Source organism: Limanda limanda, chromosome 12 (genome assembly GCF_963576545.1).
Source record: "Limanda limanda chromosome 12, fLimLim1.1, whole genome shotgun sequence".
Taxonomy (NCBI): Eukaryota; Metazoa; Chordata; class Actinopteri; order Pleuronectiformes; family Pleuronectidae; genus Limanda; species Limanda limanda.
Genome location: NC_083647.1, coordinates 24025345 through 24038287, shown reverse-complemented (window position 1 = coordinate 24038287; position 12943 = coordinate 24025345). Strand labels below are relative to the sequence as shown.

At 43.3% G+C, this 12943-nt stretch overlaps 1 protein-coding gene across 1 annotated transcript; it reads left to right on the top strand.

Moving 5' to 3' along the window:
- Nucleotides 1-391: 391 nt before the first annotated feature.
- Nucleotides 392-2071, top strand: LOC133015739 (tripartite motif-containing protein 16-like). Its single transcript, XM_061083006.1, has one exon. The coding sequence runs from the start codon at nucleotides 392-394 to the stop codon at nucleotides 2069-2071; it is 1680 nt and encodes a 559-aa protein (XP_060938989.1).
- Nucleotides 2072-12943: the final 10872 nt, after the last annotated feature.

The following is a 12943-nucleotide window of genomic DNA, read 5'->3' as shown; positions in this document are numbered from 1 at the left end:
GATGTGCTTAATAATTAAAGATGTGATTTATTATTATTAAATGCATCTATTTGATTTGACTGTAATTGTTCCTGTGTCTTGTGAATGAAGGATAACACACCCTGCCTCTCACTGAATCTCCTCTTAACACCAGGTGAGAACAGGTCGCTGGGGAATGCAGTAAAACCTGAAACACCAACAACTTCTTCCTCAAACACAAGCAGCTCCTCCCAGTCAGGACGTGTCTGTGTCTCCTCCCTTCACAGGTGTGTCAGTGTACGAACCAGTGAACAACAAGCTGTGAACTGTGGGAGATGAGTCACTGCAGGAAGTGAACGAGAGGGGGAGGAGCAGAGATCTGTATCTGTTCAGAGGAAGTGAAACTGTTCTACAGTCTCTGGCAGCAGCTGAAATGGCGCAGCAAGAAAATCAACTGGACAGAGAAATACTCTCCTGTCCCATCTGTCTGGATCTGCTGAAGGATCCGGTGGCTACTGGCTGTGGACACAGCTACTGTAAGAGCTGTATTAACACCCACTGGGACAAAGAGGAGGAGAGAGGAAGCTACAGCTGTCCTCAGTGTAGAGAGACCTTCACACCGAGGCCTGTCCTGGGGAAAAACACCATGTTAGCTGCTTTAGTGGAGGAGCTGAAGAAGACTGGACTCCAAGCTGCTCCTGCTGATCACTGCTATGCTGGACCTGAAGATGTGGCCTGTGATGTCTGCACTGGGAGAAAACTGAAAGCTCTCAAGTCCTGTTTGGTTTGTTTGGCCTCTTATTGTGAGAAACACCTCCAGCCTCATCTTCAGTCAGCTGCATTTAAGAAGCACAAGCTGGTGGAGCCCTCGGAGAAGCTCCAGGAGAACATCTGCTCTCGTCACGACGAGGTGATGAAGATGTTCTGCCGCACTGATCAGCAGTGTATCTGTTATCTCTGCTCTGTGGATGAACATAAAGGCCACGACACAGTGTCAGCTGCAGCAGAAAGGACCGAAAGGCAGAGAGAGCTCGGGCTGAGGAGACAAACAATCCAGCAGAGAGTCAAGGACACAGAGAAAGACGTGAAGCTGCTTCAACAGGAGGAGGAGGCCGTCAATGGCTCTGCTGATAAAGCAGTGGAGGACAGTGAGGAGATCTTCACTGAGCTGATCCGTCTGCTGGAGAAAAGAAGCTCTGATGTGAAGCAGCAGATCAGATCCCAGCAGGAAACTGAAGTGAGTCGAGTCAGAGAGCTTCAGGAGAGACTGGAGCAGGAGATCACTGAGCTGAAGAGGAAAGACCATGAACTGAAGCAGCTCTCAGACACAGAGGATCACAACCAGTTTCTACGCAACTACCCCTCACTGTCACCACTCAGTGAATCTACACACTCATCCAGCATCAGCATCCGTCCTCTGAGGTACTTTGAGGACTTGACAGCAGCTGTGTCACAGGTCAGAGGTCGACTACAGGACATTCTGAGTGAGACAGAGACAAAGATTTTACAGATTGTGTCTCAAGTGGATGTTTTACTGCGACAACCAGAGCCAGAGACCAGAGCTGACTTCTTAAAATATTCACAGGAAATCACAATGGATCCAAACATAGCAAACAGACGTCTGTTATTATCTGAGGGAAACAGAAAAGTAACACTTATGAGAGAAGAACAGTCTTATTCTAATCACCCAGACAGATTCACTGATAATCATCAGGTCCTGAGTAGAGAGAGTCTGACTGGACGTTGTTACTGGGAGGTGGAGGTGGAGTTGGGGTGGTGTGGGGGAGTTGGTGTAGCAGTCGCATACAAGAATATCAGCAGAGCAGGAAACTCACATGAATGTAGCTTTGGATTCAATAATAAATCTTGGTCATTATCTTGTGGTGGAAACAGTTACAGCTTTGATTACAACAGCATCACGACTCCAGTGTCAGGTCCTGTGTCCTCCAGAGTCGGAGTGTACCTGGATCACAGTGCAGGTGTTCTGTCCTTCTACAGCGTCTCTGACACCATGACTCTCCTCCACAGAGTCCAGACCACATTCACTCTGCCTCTCTATGCTGGAGTTAGTGTTTCTTATGGAGACACAGCTAAGTTCTGTAAACTCAAATAGACTCGAGTCATTAAAAGCAGTGATTTAGTTTCTGTGTGTTAATCTTTAACTTCTTTTGTCTCCATGTTTGTTGATCAAAGTTCGTCGTGGTGACGTTTCTGCTCTGCACAGAGATCAGCTGTTAATCAAACACTGACCTTCCTTTATCACACATATTTAGATCTCACTTTGTAAAGACAGAAATCCATAATTACATTGACATGAATGTGTTTGAAAGAAATAATGTTGCTGTTGTTTTTCTAAATCAATGTAGAAATCAGGTTGTGTGATGTTTTAGAACCTGTGTTGATCCTGATCAGTGTTGCAAAGGGGCGGAACATTTCCGGAAACTTTCTGGAAACTTTCCATGGGAAGTTAAGGTCAGGAATTAGGGAGATTTTCACACTCTTTTTTTGCAGAAGTTAGTCTTTAACAGGGAACTTGAAGGAAGTTGAAAACCAGACGAGGTGGAGCCTGGATGCAGCGAGTTGGGAACATTGTCTGCCAGAAAAGTAAACCTATGACTTTGTGTTGTTGTTGAACGTGTTTATCATTACCTAGCATGTTGATTACTTGTTACACTGAAGCCATTTTCATGTTAATACCAAGTTCATTTGTATACAGTAGGCTAACTTTTTACAGCCATGAGAGAAGGATGTATGTACAGTTGCAATCAGAAATATTCAACTGCCCCAAAGATTTTAAGGATTTATCAATAAAGTTTTTTCAAAGAGCAAGATAAAAGATGGACCGATAAAGATATATGAGGTAGCGCGGCTGCTGTGGATTAAAATCCCTTGTCGAGGTCTGAATTTATTTTCCACAAGTTATTTCAATCGCTTTTAAGTTAAGGGTAACCCAGAAATTAACCCTGTGGATAAATCGTCTAAACTCTGAGAGATGTCGGGACTTCTGATGGTTTTTGTTTTTCCTTCAGTACCTGAAGTGATGAAGATATCATGGAAATGTGAATCTGCCCGTTTCTTACGAAGGCAGCAGTTGAAGCAACAAATCCTCAAAGGGTGAAGTTTTGACCTGATGATGGCGCTAGATTAAAAGTCAAACGATCATCAGAGTCTTTAGAGTTTAACCTCTGGAGACCTTAAAAATATCGGCAGCAGATTTCCCAGCGATCCGTCTGACAGCTGTCCAGACATCTCACTCCGAACCATAAATGTCAACCTGAGAGTCGAGCCAGAGGAAAAAATCATGTGGTCACCGAATTGAATCATCCTCATCCTCCGGGGACAGAGGACACTCGTCCCGACACGTCATCAGAAGCCGTCCAATGGTTGTTGAGATGTTTTGAAAGGGTCAGAGGTCGAACAGACACCAGCACATCTGGAGCGTCGCCACATGTTAGCAGGACTGAAAGTTTCTGTCAACAAACGTCTGTTGTTAAATCCTCCAGCCTCAACACCGACTCTATTAAACCTTATTGTGATTCAAATATGAATCTGATCATGATATTTACATGTGTTGCTAAAAGATTGTTCCATTTAATTTGCTTACATTCTGTATTTCTATTTCTTTCAATAGTTCAACGTGTTTTCATCGCATTACTTTCACTGAATGTGTATTTAAATATTCACTTTTTGCTTCCGGAACCCGGTGGATTTCCCGAATAAAAGAAGATTTTGATGTCCTAATCCTAATCTGATTATTTCCTATTCTGGGTTTGACTTAATTCAGGTTATGATAATCAGAACATGCTGTTTACTTACAGTGTCTTGTTCAGTGTTTATTGTCTTAATCTCTTAAAGAGCTTTAACCGGCAGCTGATGCTCTGATCATCCACACGCTTCCTCCCTTTGAGCTTCTCTGTATGAATGTGTCTGTTCTCCTGTGGGTGTTACTACCGACTGCACCTGGAGAATAATACAACACGGTCATATATTATAAAACAGGAAGTTAATATGAAACATTTCTTCCGATACAGATTAAAACAGTGACATTCTTCCCCCAGATTTTGCGTTGAAACTCAAACGAGAATTCACCAGTAAACATTTCTCGGTCTATTTAATCTGTGATTGCAGCTTCGACACATCCAGACGCTCAACAGGTTACAGTTTGGTAACGGTAACGTTTTTACATTGTGTCGCAGACAAAGATGAATGAGAACACTGAGCTGAGTGGAGAACAGAGCCCGACTGTTCTCAGATACATCAGACACCTCATTAGGCACAAACAGCTACGGGTCGCTTCCGCTCCTCGACGCCGCCGAGACAAATGCAGACATTTATAAGAGTAAACAAGGACCTTTGAGTAAAGCTATTGTTCTAGAAGAAGAAAAAAACCCTGTTATTGCAGCATCGGGCGAGCAGCTAATTCATCACAGCGGAAACCAGGCCAGAAATCAGCCTGTTCACCAAACTGATGTCAGAACATCATCTGTATCAAAACCCAACAACTCGTAAAGCTTTTCACGTGTGGAAGAGATTCATGAGATATTTCACAGATTTTAAACACGTCCAGATCTTTGTATGTGTCACGAGAAAAACAGCTTCTTCACAAATGCTCCGTGGATAATTCGTGCAATTTTCCACAACGACACGGTGACGGCGGTTGCAAAGTTTTTCTTTGAGTCACAGTAAATAACCCAGAGTGTTGCCGTCAGGGTTTCCTCAGCTGGAGCTGGGAAACTAAACAATTTCATCAGCACGCTCGACTCAAAGTGGAGACTGGAGGTGAGAGTCTTCCTCTGCCGCTGCTGCATCAATTTGCTGGAGGTGCGAAAACAAAAAGAGTTTCATCGGAACTGGCTTTGATTTTTGTGAATCTGATTTTTGGTTCTGTCGGTTTCACTCGCCCAAAGCAGTAGTTTGATGTTGGAAGTTCCACGGAAGTTTCCAACATAATCATTTTCTCTTCCAAATCAAATTTTCACCAAGCAGGTTTGTTTACAACAACTGTCGGACAGATTTTTTGTCATTTACACAAAATACACAGATTTTCACATGGAGGAGTTTCTTCCAGGGGTTCAGATCCTCTCAATTCATGACAGATTTAGACACAAATAAATGTGACAATACCAATTTGAACAATAAATATAAACTCTACGATGTCGGGGCATACAGGAATTGCTGCCTCTTCACAGATTCAGCACATAACCCAGAGATTGTCAATTGTCATCTACTGGATATATTCAATTTAGTTTGGGTTGCGCCCCAGGACGAGCGTACGTGACGGACACGTTCAGCTCCTCTCGCCGATGTATAGAAAAGTTCAGGGTGGCAGTGAGTGAAATCTTTTGTCTTAGATTCAAGGTGCACAGCATCTGTCTGGGTAACAAACTCCTGCTCTGCTCGTCACTGAGTGAAGCTGAATCCTCCCCTCCTCAAATGAAACCCGGTTTAAATGCACTAGAGTTTCACCAGTTTGTATTACGATCCACAAGAAATTGCTCACATGTCTAACTTATCAGGAAGCATGAATGAGTCCCAGAAGAATCTGTTTCAAAGTCCCTTCCGTCTAAATGAAGAGAAGTGAAGACAACGTAGGAATCCCTGACTGTAAACGCCCCCTAATGGAGAAAGAGAAACTGTCCACACCAATGCTTTGCCGATAAAGAAACTCAGAAGTGCAGTGAGAGTGTAGCGATGTAAACTCATCACGAACTCAACTCCGTCAGTCAGGGTCGTATTCAGAGATTCTCAAGAAGACTCTCATGTCAAAGCTTTTTTATACATTTATATAGAACAGGTCAGGAAACATTCTTTTTCTATGAACACACAAATAAACTGCACTTTCTATGCAAACACTGAAACTCCCTGGAAGTTCTGAGGATTTGAAAAAGTGGCAGCAGGGTTCTTATCAGAAAGCAGCGCTGCATTTGTCCCGGCAGCAGCCTCTGCCAGGAAGCCACATCAAGACGGCTGTGCTCCACGTTGCTGGGCAAGGCAGCGCCGAGGAAGATGAATAAATCCATCAAGTGTCAAAACATCAGTGGAACGCCCACGCTCACACATCCAGCAGCAGCCGGCTCCGTTTCCACACACAACATTAGCTTCAGAGAACTGGAAGCAAAACCACAGGCGATACGATGATGCACATGAAGCTTTTTTTAAGAATTCAACATCCCTGTTTTGCAAATGACAACAACTAATTCTTGCAGCTGTTTTTAGTTGATTTCAAAGAACAGAAGTCAGCGCAAAACGTGGTATTTAGTTATTTCTGTAGTAAAACATACTGATCACACATTTAGATTCAAATGCTTTAGCTCTGTCTTTCCAACACGATCATGTACGTCAGAGGGTATTTTCATAAAATCCACCAATGTTGAAAAGGTTTCAGATTTGCCTCATTTGTAAGTTTGGATTATAAGAAGCAAGGCAAGTTTATTTGTACAGCACATTTCAACAACAAGGAAAATTCAAATGGTTTACATCAAAGCGATTAATAAATATAGAGTCCAAGTGAATTTGTATTTATTTAATCTTACAAAAGGGAAACAGGAAAGTCTATGATCTGCAGTTCTCTGGGAGCTTGTTTCCACATGAGGAGCAAAGACACTGAACGCTGCTTCTCCGGGTTTAGTTTGACTCTGAGGACAGAAAACAGACCCGTGTGGTTCTGGATGGTTCATAGTGTTGCAGGAGATCAGATCAGATCAGAGCTTTATAAACCAGCAGCAGGATTCTGGGGTCAGTTGGTTGACAGACATCGGGATGTACAGTAAAGATCTCCGGAGAGCTTCAGTGATGTGATCCACTCGGTGTCAGTGACGAAGTTCCAGTTTACATGTGTTGACATGTTGCTGTTTTCTCACATCACAGTAACTAGTGTCACTGTGCGACCTGTTTGTTCTCCTCTGCAGTGAGTGGTCACTTCTCTCTGTTCGATCATATTTCTTGTCTGTGATATTACCGGTGAGAAAGTAGCGTGAACGAACCTCTCAGGACTTGTTCCCACACCGTGCATTCAACAGCTTTTACTCTTTCTTCTATCTCTGTGCGGCTGTTAGTGGAAAAATGACTGCACCATCATTACAAGGCCACATGTGTTTGTGCTCGTCCTGCTTCAAACTCAGACATTCAGAGAGGAAACAATCACCTGCCGCCGCCGTGACGCCAGACTCTGATCTGAATGAACCAGCCATCGTTTAGTCAAAGTGCTCTGACCTCGAGTCGCTGGATGGTTTGAGTTCTTCTCCGGCTGCAGCTAGTGTATATTCTGCATATTTTATATTTCAGCACTCTCCTGTGTGAGGATGTGAAAAGGCATTTGGAGAAAATCACACTTTTGTTCTGTTCTTTCCACGTTTTCACTAAAAAGGTGAAGTGATGTGAGTGAATGTGCCACAGGGATCCGGAGGAAAACATCAGCTTCCTGGATCGCACATGTTCTCTTTGGGTCTGGTAGAGGAGAAAAGGTAAAAGTGCCTGTTTGTCAATATTTATGATTTAACCTGAACGTTGCAGGTGGCAGCATCTGGAGGTAACACCTCTTACACACACAATCACACACACACACACACACACACATCAACACACACCTTCGAGTGTGAGGCGGCCCACAGAGAAACGGTGCAGATCAAACAGAGCTCTGCAGATATCGAGCGGACATGTTGTTTCTTGTCCAGTGTGGTCCTGTGACACCAGAGCTTTGTTACGCACACAACTCCAACACCATTCGATTTACACAACAGTGTTAACACAATAAATTAAAGAGGAACACAGAGGCCCAACTGCCTCTTGAAATTAAATCAAGCTGCACCACAGTTCACACACACACATAGAAAACAGTCCTCTATATATTTACTCATCCAGATCCATGAGTGATTCCCTGGGACATTGGTGCAAATGACAAATCACTCACAACATTAAATAATTCAAATATAAATTATTATAAATATAGTAAATATACTGAATCTGTAGGTGAGGGACAGGGTTTTGGGGCCAGAAGCTTCTGGGTTCTAGTTTAACAGATCATGTTTGAGAAGGCTTTTGTTAAACAGTGAGAAAGGAGGTGGAACACATAGACTGAAATCTATTTGATATTAACTTTTTCAATTATTCTGCATTCGTAGATGTTAATAGAGATGAGCCAAAATGGCATCTGCACCTGAGACACTCTCGAAAAGTCCTGGTTGAGGTAAAAAAAAAGAGCTGTCGTGTTAGGGGATCAACACAATTATTGAAAGATCTTTGACATATTAAAAAACTGGACGAAATGAGATATTTCCTGTTCTGGAAAAAGTATAAATAGTAAATTAAATCTTCTGTCGGTTTTTCCCACAGTTGATGAAGTCATGTCGGCTTTTGATGAAAGTTCTGATCAGAGAAATGTGAAACTCTCTGACGTTCTCTCTAACAGGTTGGAGACTTGTATTGATCGAAAGGAAGTGGCTCCACTATGAGGAGAGGAAAAAGTCACCGTGCCCAGGTGATATACGGGACCCGACAGGTGATATACGGGTCCTGACTCCACTCCGCAGAGCAGCGAGGTCCGATCACAACATCAAGGAACAAATATTTCATTCTCAAAGTCTGGTTCTGTCTAAGAGGCTGAACCACGGACGTCCCAGTGGAATCAAATCAAAGTAATGTTCAGTTTGTGGCAGCGTGACTGATGCCACCTGACTTAATGCAGCGACCTGCACACACCTGGGTTAGAAAGGACTTGTCACAAGTCTTTATTGAGGCTTTATTCTCACACACACTTTCCTCAATCACTTTCTTCTCTCGATCCACTCGATGAATTCTCAGATGGAGAAACGGCCTCAGTCACCGTGACTAATGATTTGGGATAAGATGGTCCCTCCAATAAGTTTGTGGGGTAATTGCGGGTGGCATCAGGACATCGCTCCCTTCCACATCAACAACACCCTAAAAATAGCTTCGATTTCCACCAAACATTTACTCACCATATGTGTGAATAATCCATGGAACTGCTGCGGGTGATAGTTGGAGATATAGAGGCAATTACACAGTAATAGATTCAATCTCGGGCCAAGAGAAACATAATTGGAGAGGGAGCTGTTGCCTACAGGCCAGAATATTGTATATTGTCACTGTGATTATAGACACTTGGCCCAGCGTGGCGCTGGTTGCAATTTAAAATCAGCACATGAATGGCTTGAATAGAGCGCTTTAGATCGCGCCTTTGATTGCGCTTTAATGTTTGTGTCAATTTCAAAACACCCCATTATGTCTTTCCCCTGCCTGGTCAGTTGACTGTTATCAAAAGGAAAGAGCAATCCAGATTACGGTGCCGCGCTTGCACCAAATGCAAATGTGACAGTCGGAGTGGATGCCCAGAAGAAAATTAGGTATTGAAAAACAAACAGAGAGGCCTTTTGTACGTTTTTAAACCTATATGCCGGGCGGTTAGCGGCTGCTGTTGTGCAGAGGCCCGTAACGAAGAAGATTCAGTTGTAGAATCACTGATGTTACAAACAAGCAGTGCAGAGGAAGAAGACACAGAGGTAACGGAGATCTATGTGGAGTCGTATCGTCTCCGGAGAGGTTTTATACGAGGCGGCGGCGAGATATGGAGCAGGTGTGTCCTGTGAGAGAGAGGGGACGGGAGAGCAGGCCGAGGTCAGAGGTCGTTCAGGGAAGAGGTGAAGGCCCAGCGGAGAAATGAGCAGGAGCCACAGGGACGGGAGGAAGAAAGTGCACAATGTGCTGCTGCCGCTGCCGCTGCCACTGCTGCCGCTGCCGCGTCACAACACGGCTGCTTATTATTTCCAATGTGCTGTGAATCCTGACACCAGCAGTCCTGGGGTTTGTGCCCCTCGTGGATTCTTCTCTCATTCATTTATTCTTATTCCTTTGTCCTTAGCGCACGTGGAGCATAATGTAGCTGCGCTGGTTAAAATTGAGGAATATTTGTTTGAGCAGATCGGCAGAATACATGAAATGCAGCTTTAACACACATACACATACATGCATAAACTGAGTTATAAACAAATCTGTGGTATCTGAATTTTACACATTCCCTCAGTTACTTAAAGCAACAGTACGTAACATACACAGGGCAACAGGAGATGCAGCACTTTCCTTGGGGATGAGCTCACACTAACAGACGGGAAAGCTTGGAGTTGGGTTCTGTTCGAGACCCACGATCCCAGTGAATGATTCCCTGCTGACCCTGAGCTCCCAGTTCGCTCTGGACGTCTCCAGATGATTGCACCAGGATGCCTCCACAGACGTTTGTAGATGAGCTCTAAGTGATGCCACAGGATCCTGGAGAACGACTGCACGCCAGCACAGAAACGAGACGAGCCAAACCACAGGAAGTCGTTATGGTGACCTCGCACAAAACCAAAATGTGGGACGCTTCAATGGGAATGCTGCAAATTCCCTTTTAAATGCGTTGACGTCTTGTGTCGCTGAGCTGAATATGTGATTTGTTTTGTGCAGCCGAAAAAAAGCTCAACCTTTCAGGCAGCTGCACAAACACCAGCCAATCACATGACCTTAAACTGCAACATCGGCCTGAAGAGGAGGAAGAGGCAGCTGGTCCACCTGTTCACCTGAAGGTTATGAACGATATGTGCTTCCCTTTAGCATTGCATGGACGACTAGTGTGGCACGTTACCATGAAGCCGACTTTGTTGTGTGTCCCTGTAAGTAAACTATGATGGGCTGCTGTTGTTATGACGACAGCAGGTAGATCAGTTAAGATAAGCCCCATGAAAGTGTAAGTTGTGTGTTGCTGTGTATAGGTTTATCAAACCTTTCACTGCACCAAGACGCAGGAAAGGCCTGTTGTGATTATGAGGCTCGAACAAGACAGCTGCATCTCTTCATGTTCAATTTCATCGACTCATTAACTCCGATCACTAACGACTTCATCACGATTTCATCCAACGAGGCTGGAGTTCCTGAAACACTGGACCCGTTCCGATGGAATTAGACACTGAAGTAAATCCCAAACTGTCATGCTCTGGAGCCGGGGGGAGACATATTGTGAGGAAGCAGAGAGCTGGGCTGCATTGCCACAGGACCTGTTCTGTATATACACAGCTGCGGGATACTTGTTTCCCAGAGTTCACGGCGGCGTGCAGTGCAGGGGGGAGGGGGGGGACGACGACGTGACAGACGATGGAGGAGGCGGAAGGAGAACAGATGGATGTGTGCATCGTCCTTGTGTTTGAAGTTGTCTTTCCTCACGGCTGTGCAGCATATTCAGGCACGTACAGTACACACACACACACACACACACACACACACACACACAGAAATGTACAGGGTGAATGGGCATCATTAACCTAAATTAGTACAGTTTAAAGACGTGAGTGGCCGGAGGCAGGAAAGCTGAATAACACTCAAATAACGTGCTAAGAATCTCAACGATAGTAAACACGTGTGAGTGAGATCTGCAGTAAGAGCTCGGCTGTGGGACCTTGTGGGAGCAAGAGGCAGCACAACACTCCAAACACTAAAAACACATTAATCGCAGAGTAAATCGGTCTTATTTGTTGGCCTCCAGATATCTCAGAAAGGGAGTGTGTGTGTGTGTGTGTGTGTGTGTGTGTGTGTGTGTGTGTGTGTGTGTGTGTGTGTGTTGTGTGCAGTTTACTTGATTGGTGGTTTGCAGAGCTGCAGAATACCATCGGGTGGAAGAACATTCCCCTGTGAGAAGATAGCAGCCTTATGTCGACTCACAGTGTTATATATATATTTTATTTACACATACTCTTCATATAATATTCATGCTTCATTTGCACAGCCTGGATTTACATTAGCAAAGAAAACACAGCAATAAATACCTTTGTTAGCAAGTTGCTGCACATTAAGTTCAGTCTTAGATGAATTTGTTTTTACTGTTGGTTTTGTGTGATGAGGCAGGAGGAGAACTCACATATACAAGACTCATGAGATGAATGATTAATGTTGCAGTTATCACATCCTCGTATATTCTTCCATAGACAATGTAATGTGAAAATGATTTTTCTTTCAAATATATCAGAGGGGGAACAACAACGTGAGCAGAGGAATCGTCCAATCACTGAGCTTTTAAAATCTGTTTCTAAAAGGTGACGAGATGTTTCCTGGAAAGAAATTCATAAAAACTCATTTTGGATCAATTCATAATTTCTGATGTTGTGGTTCTTCGTCTCCTCACTTCAACAACAACCTGATGTGGCAGCTCTCTCTGGCATCTGCTGGAAATCAACAGTTAATGAGGTAGGAAAACCTTGAACATGTTTATATAAATATTTAAACTCATAACTCAAGGAAAAGAGATAATCTTGTGTCGGTCTGCAGGGCCAATTACATAATATTATATTATATAATAGACCTCGACGAGTGGTGTAAGAATGTCAAGTTGGTATTCAGACGATCTTTGCAGATGCAGCCACATTGTGCGGCTCACAGAATGTAAAATGTATTCTGTGTATAATGATGTACTGTTTACTCTATAGTGTATTTTCAGTATGGAGTAGTGTGGGTTTATTAATAAAATGTAAGAATATAGATTCCAATGTGACGTATACAAAACAAAAACACATTTTCTTTTAGTTTCATGTCTCAAAACAGCTAAAAACTAAATAGTTGTTCTTGTGAAAAAGGGAATTTACAGGTGATTAATATCAGTGCTAATTTCTCTTATCAATCCATTTCCTGTTCATAAATTCTATTAAGATTGAATTTAGCGTTTGCCCTCAAGTCGCTCTCTGATTTAATTGTGGATTTCCTTGATTTGCATTTGAGGAAAATAGCAGCAAATGAATTGTTTTTGAATATTGTCAGTAACTCTAAAATCCCTTTTCACACGGAGAATCTTTAAAGAATCTCCCTCGACATCTCCGTCTTCTACGTGTGTGACTGTTACGGACCTATAAGAAATGGCTCGTGAGGCCCGGAACACATCAAATAAACGAATCAGAAACAACTGTTGCCACTAAATAATAACAAATGTTTATTGGTTGAAACAAACAAA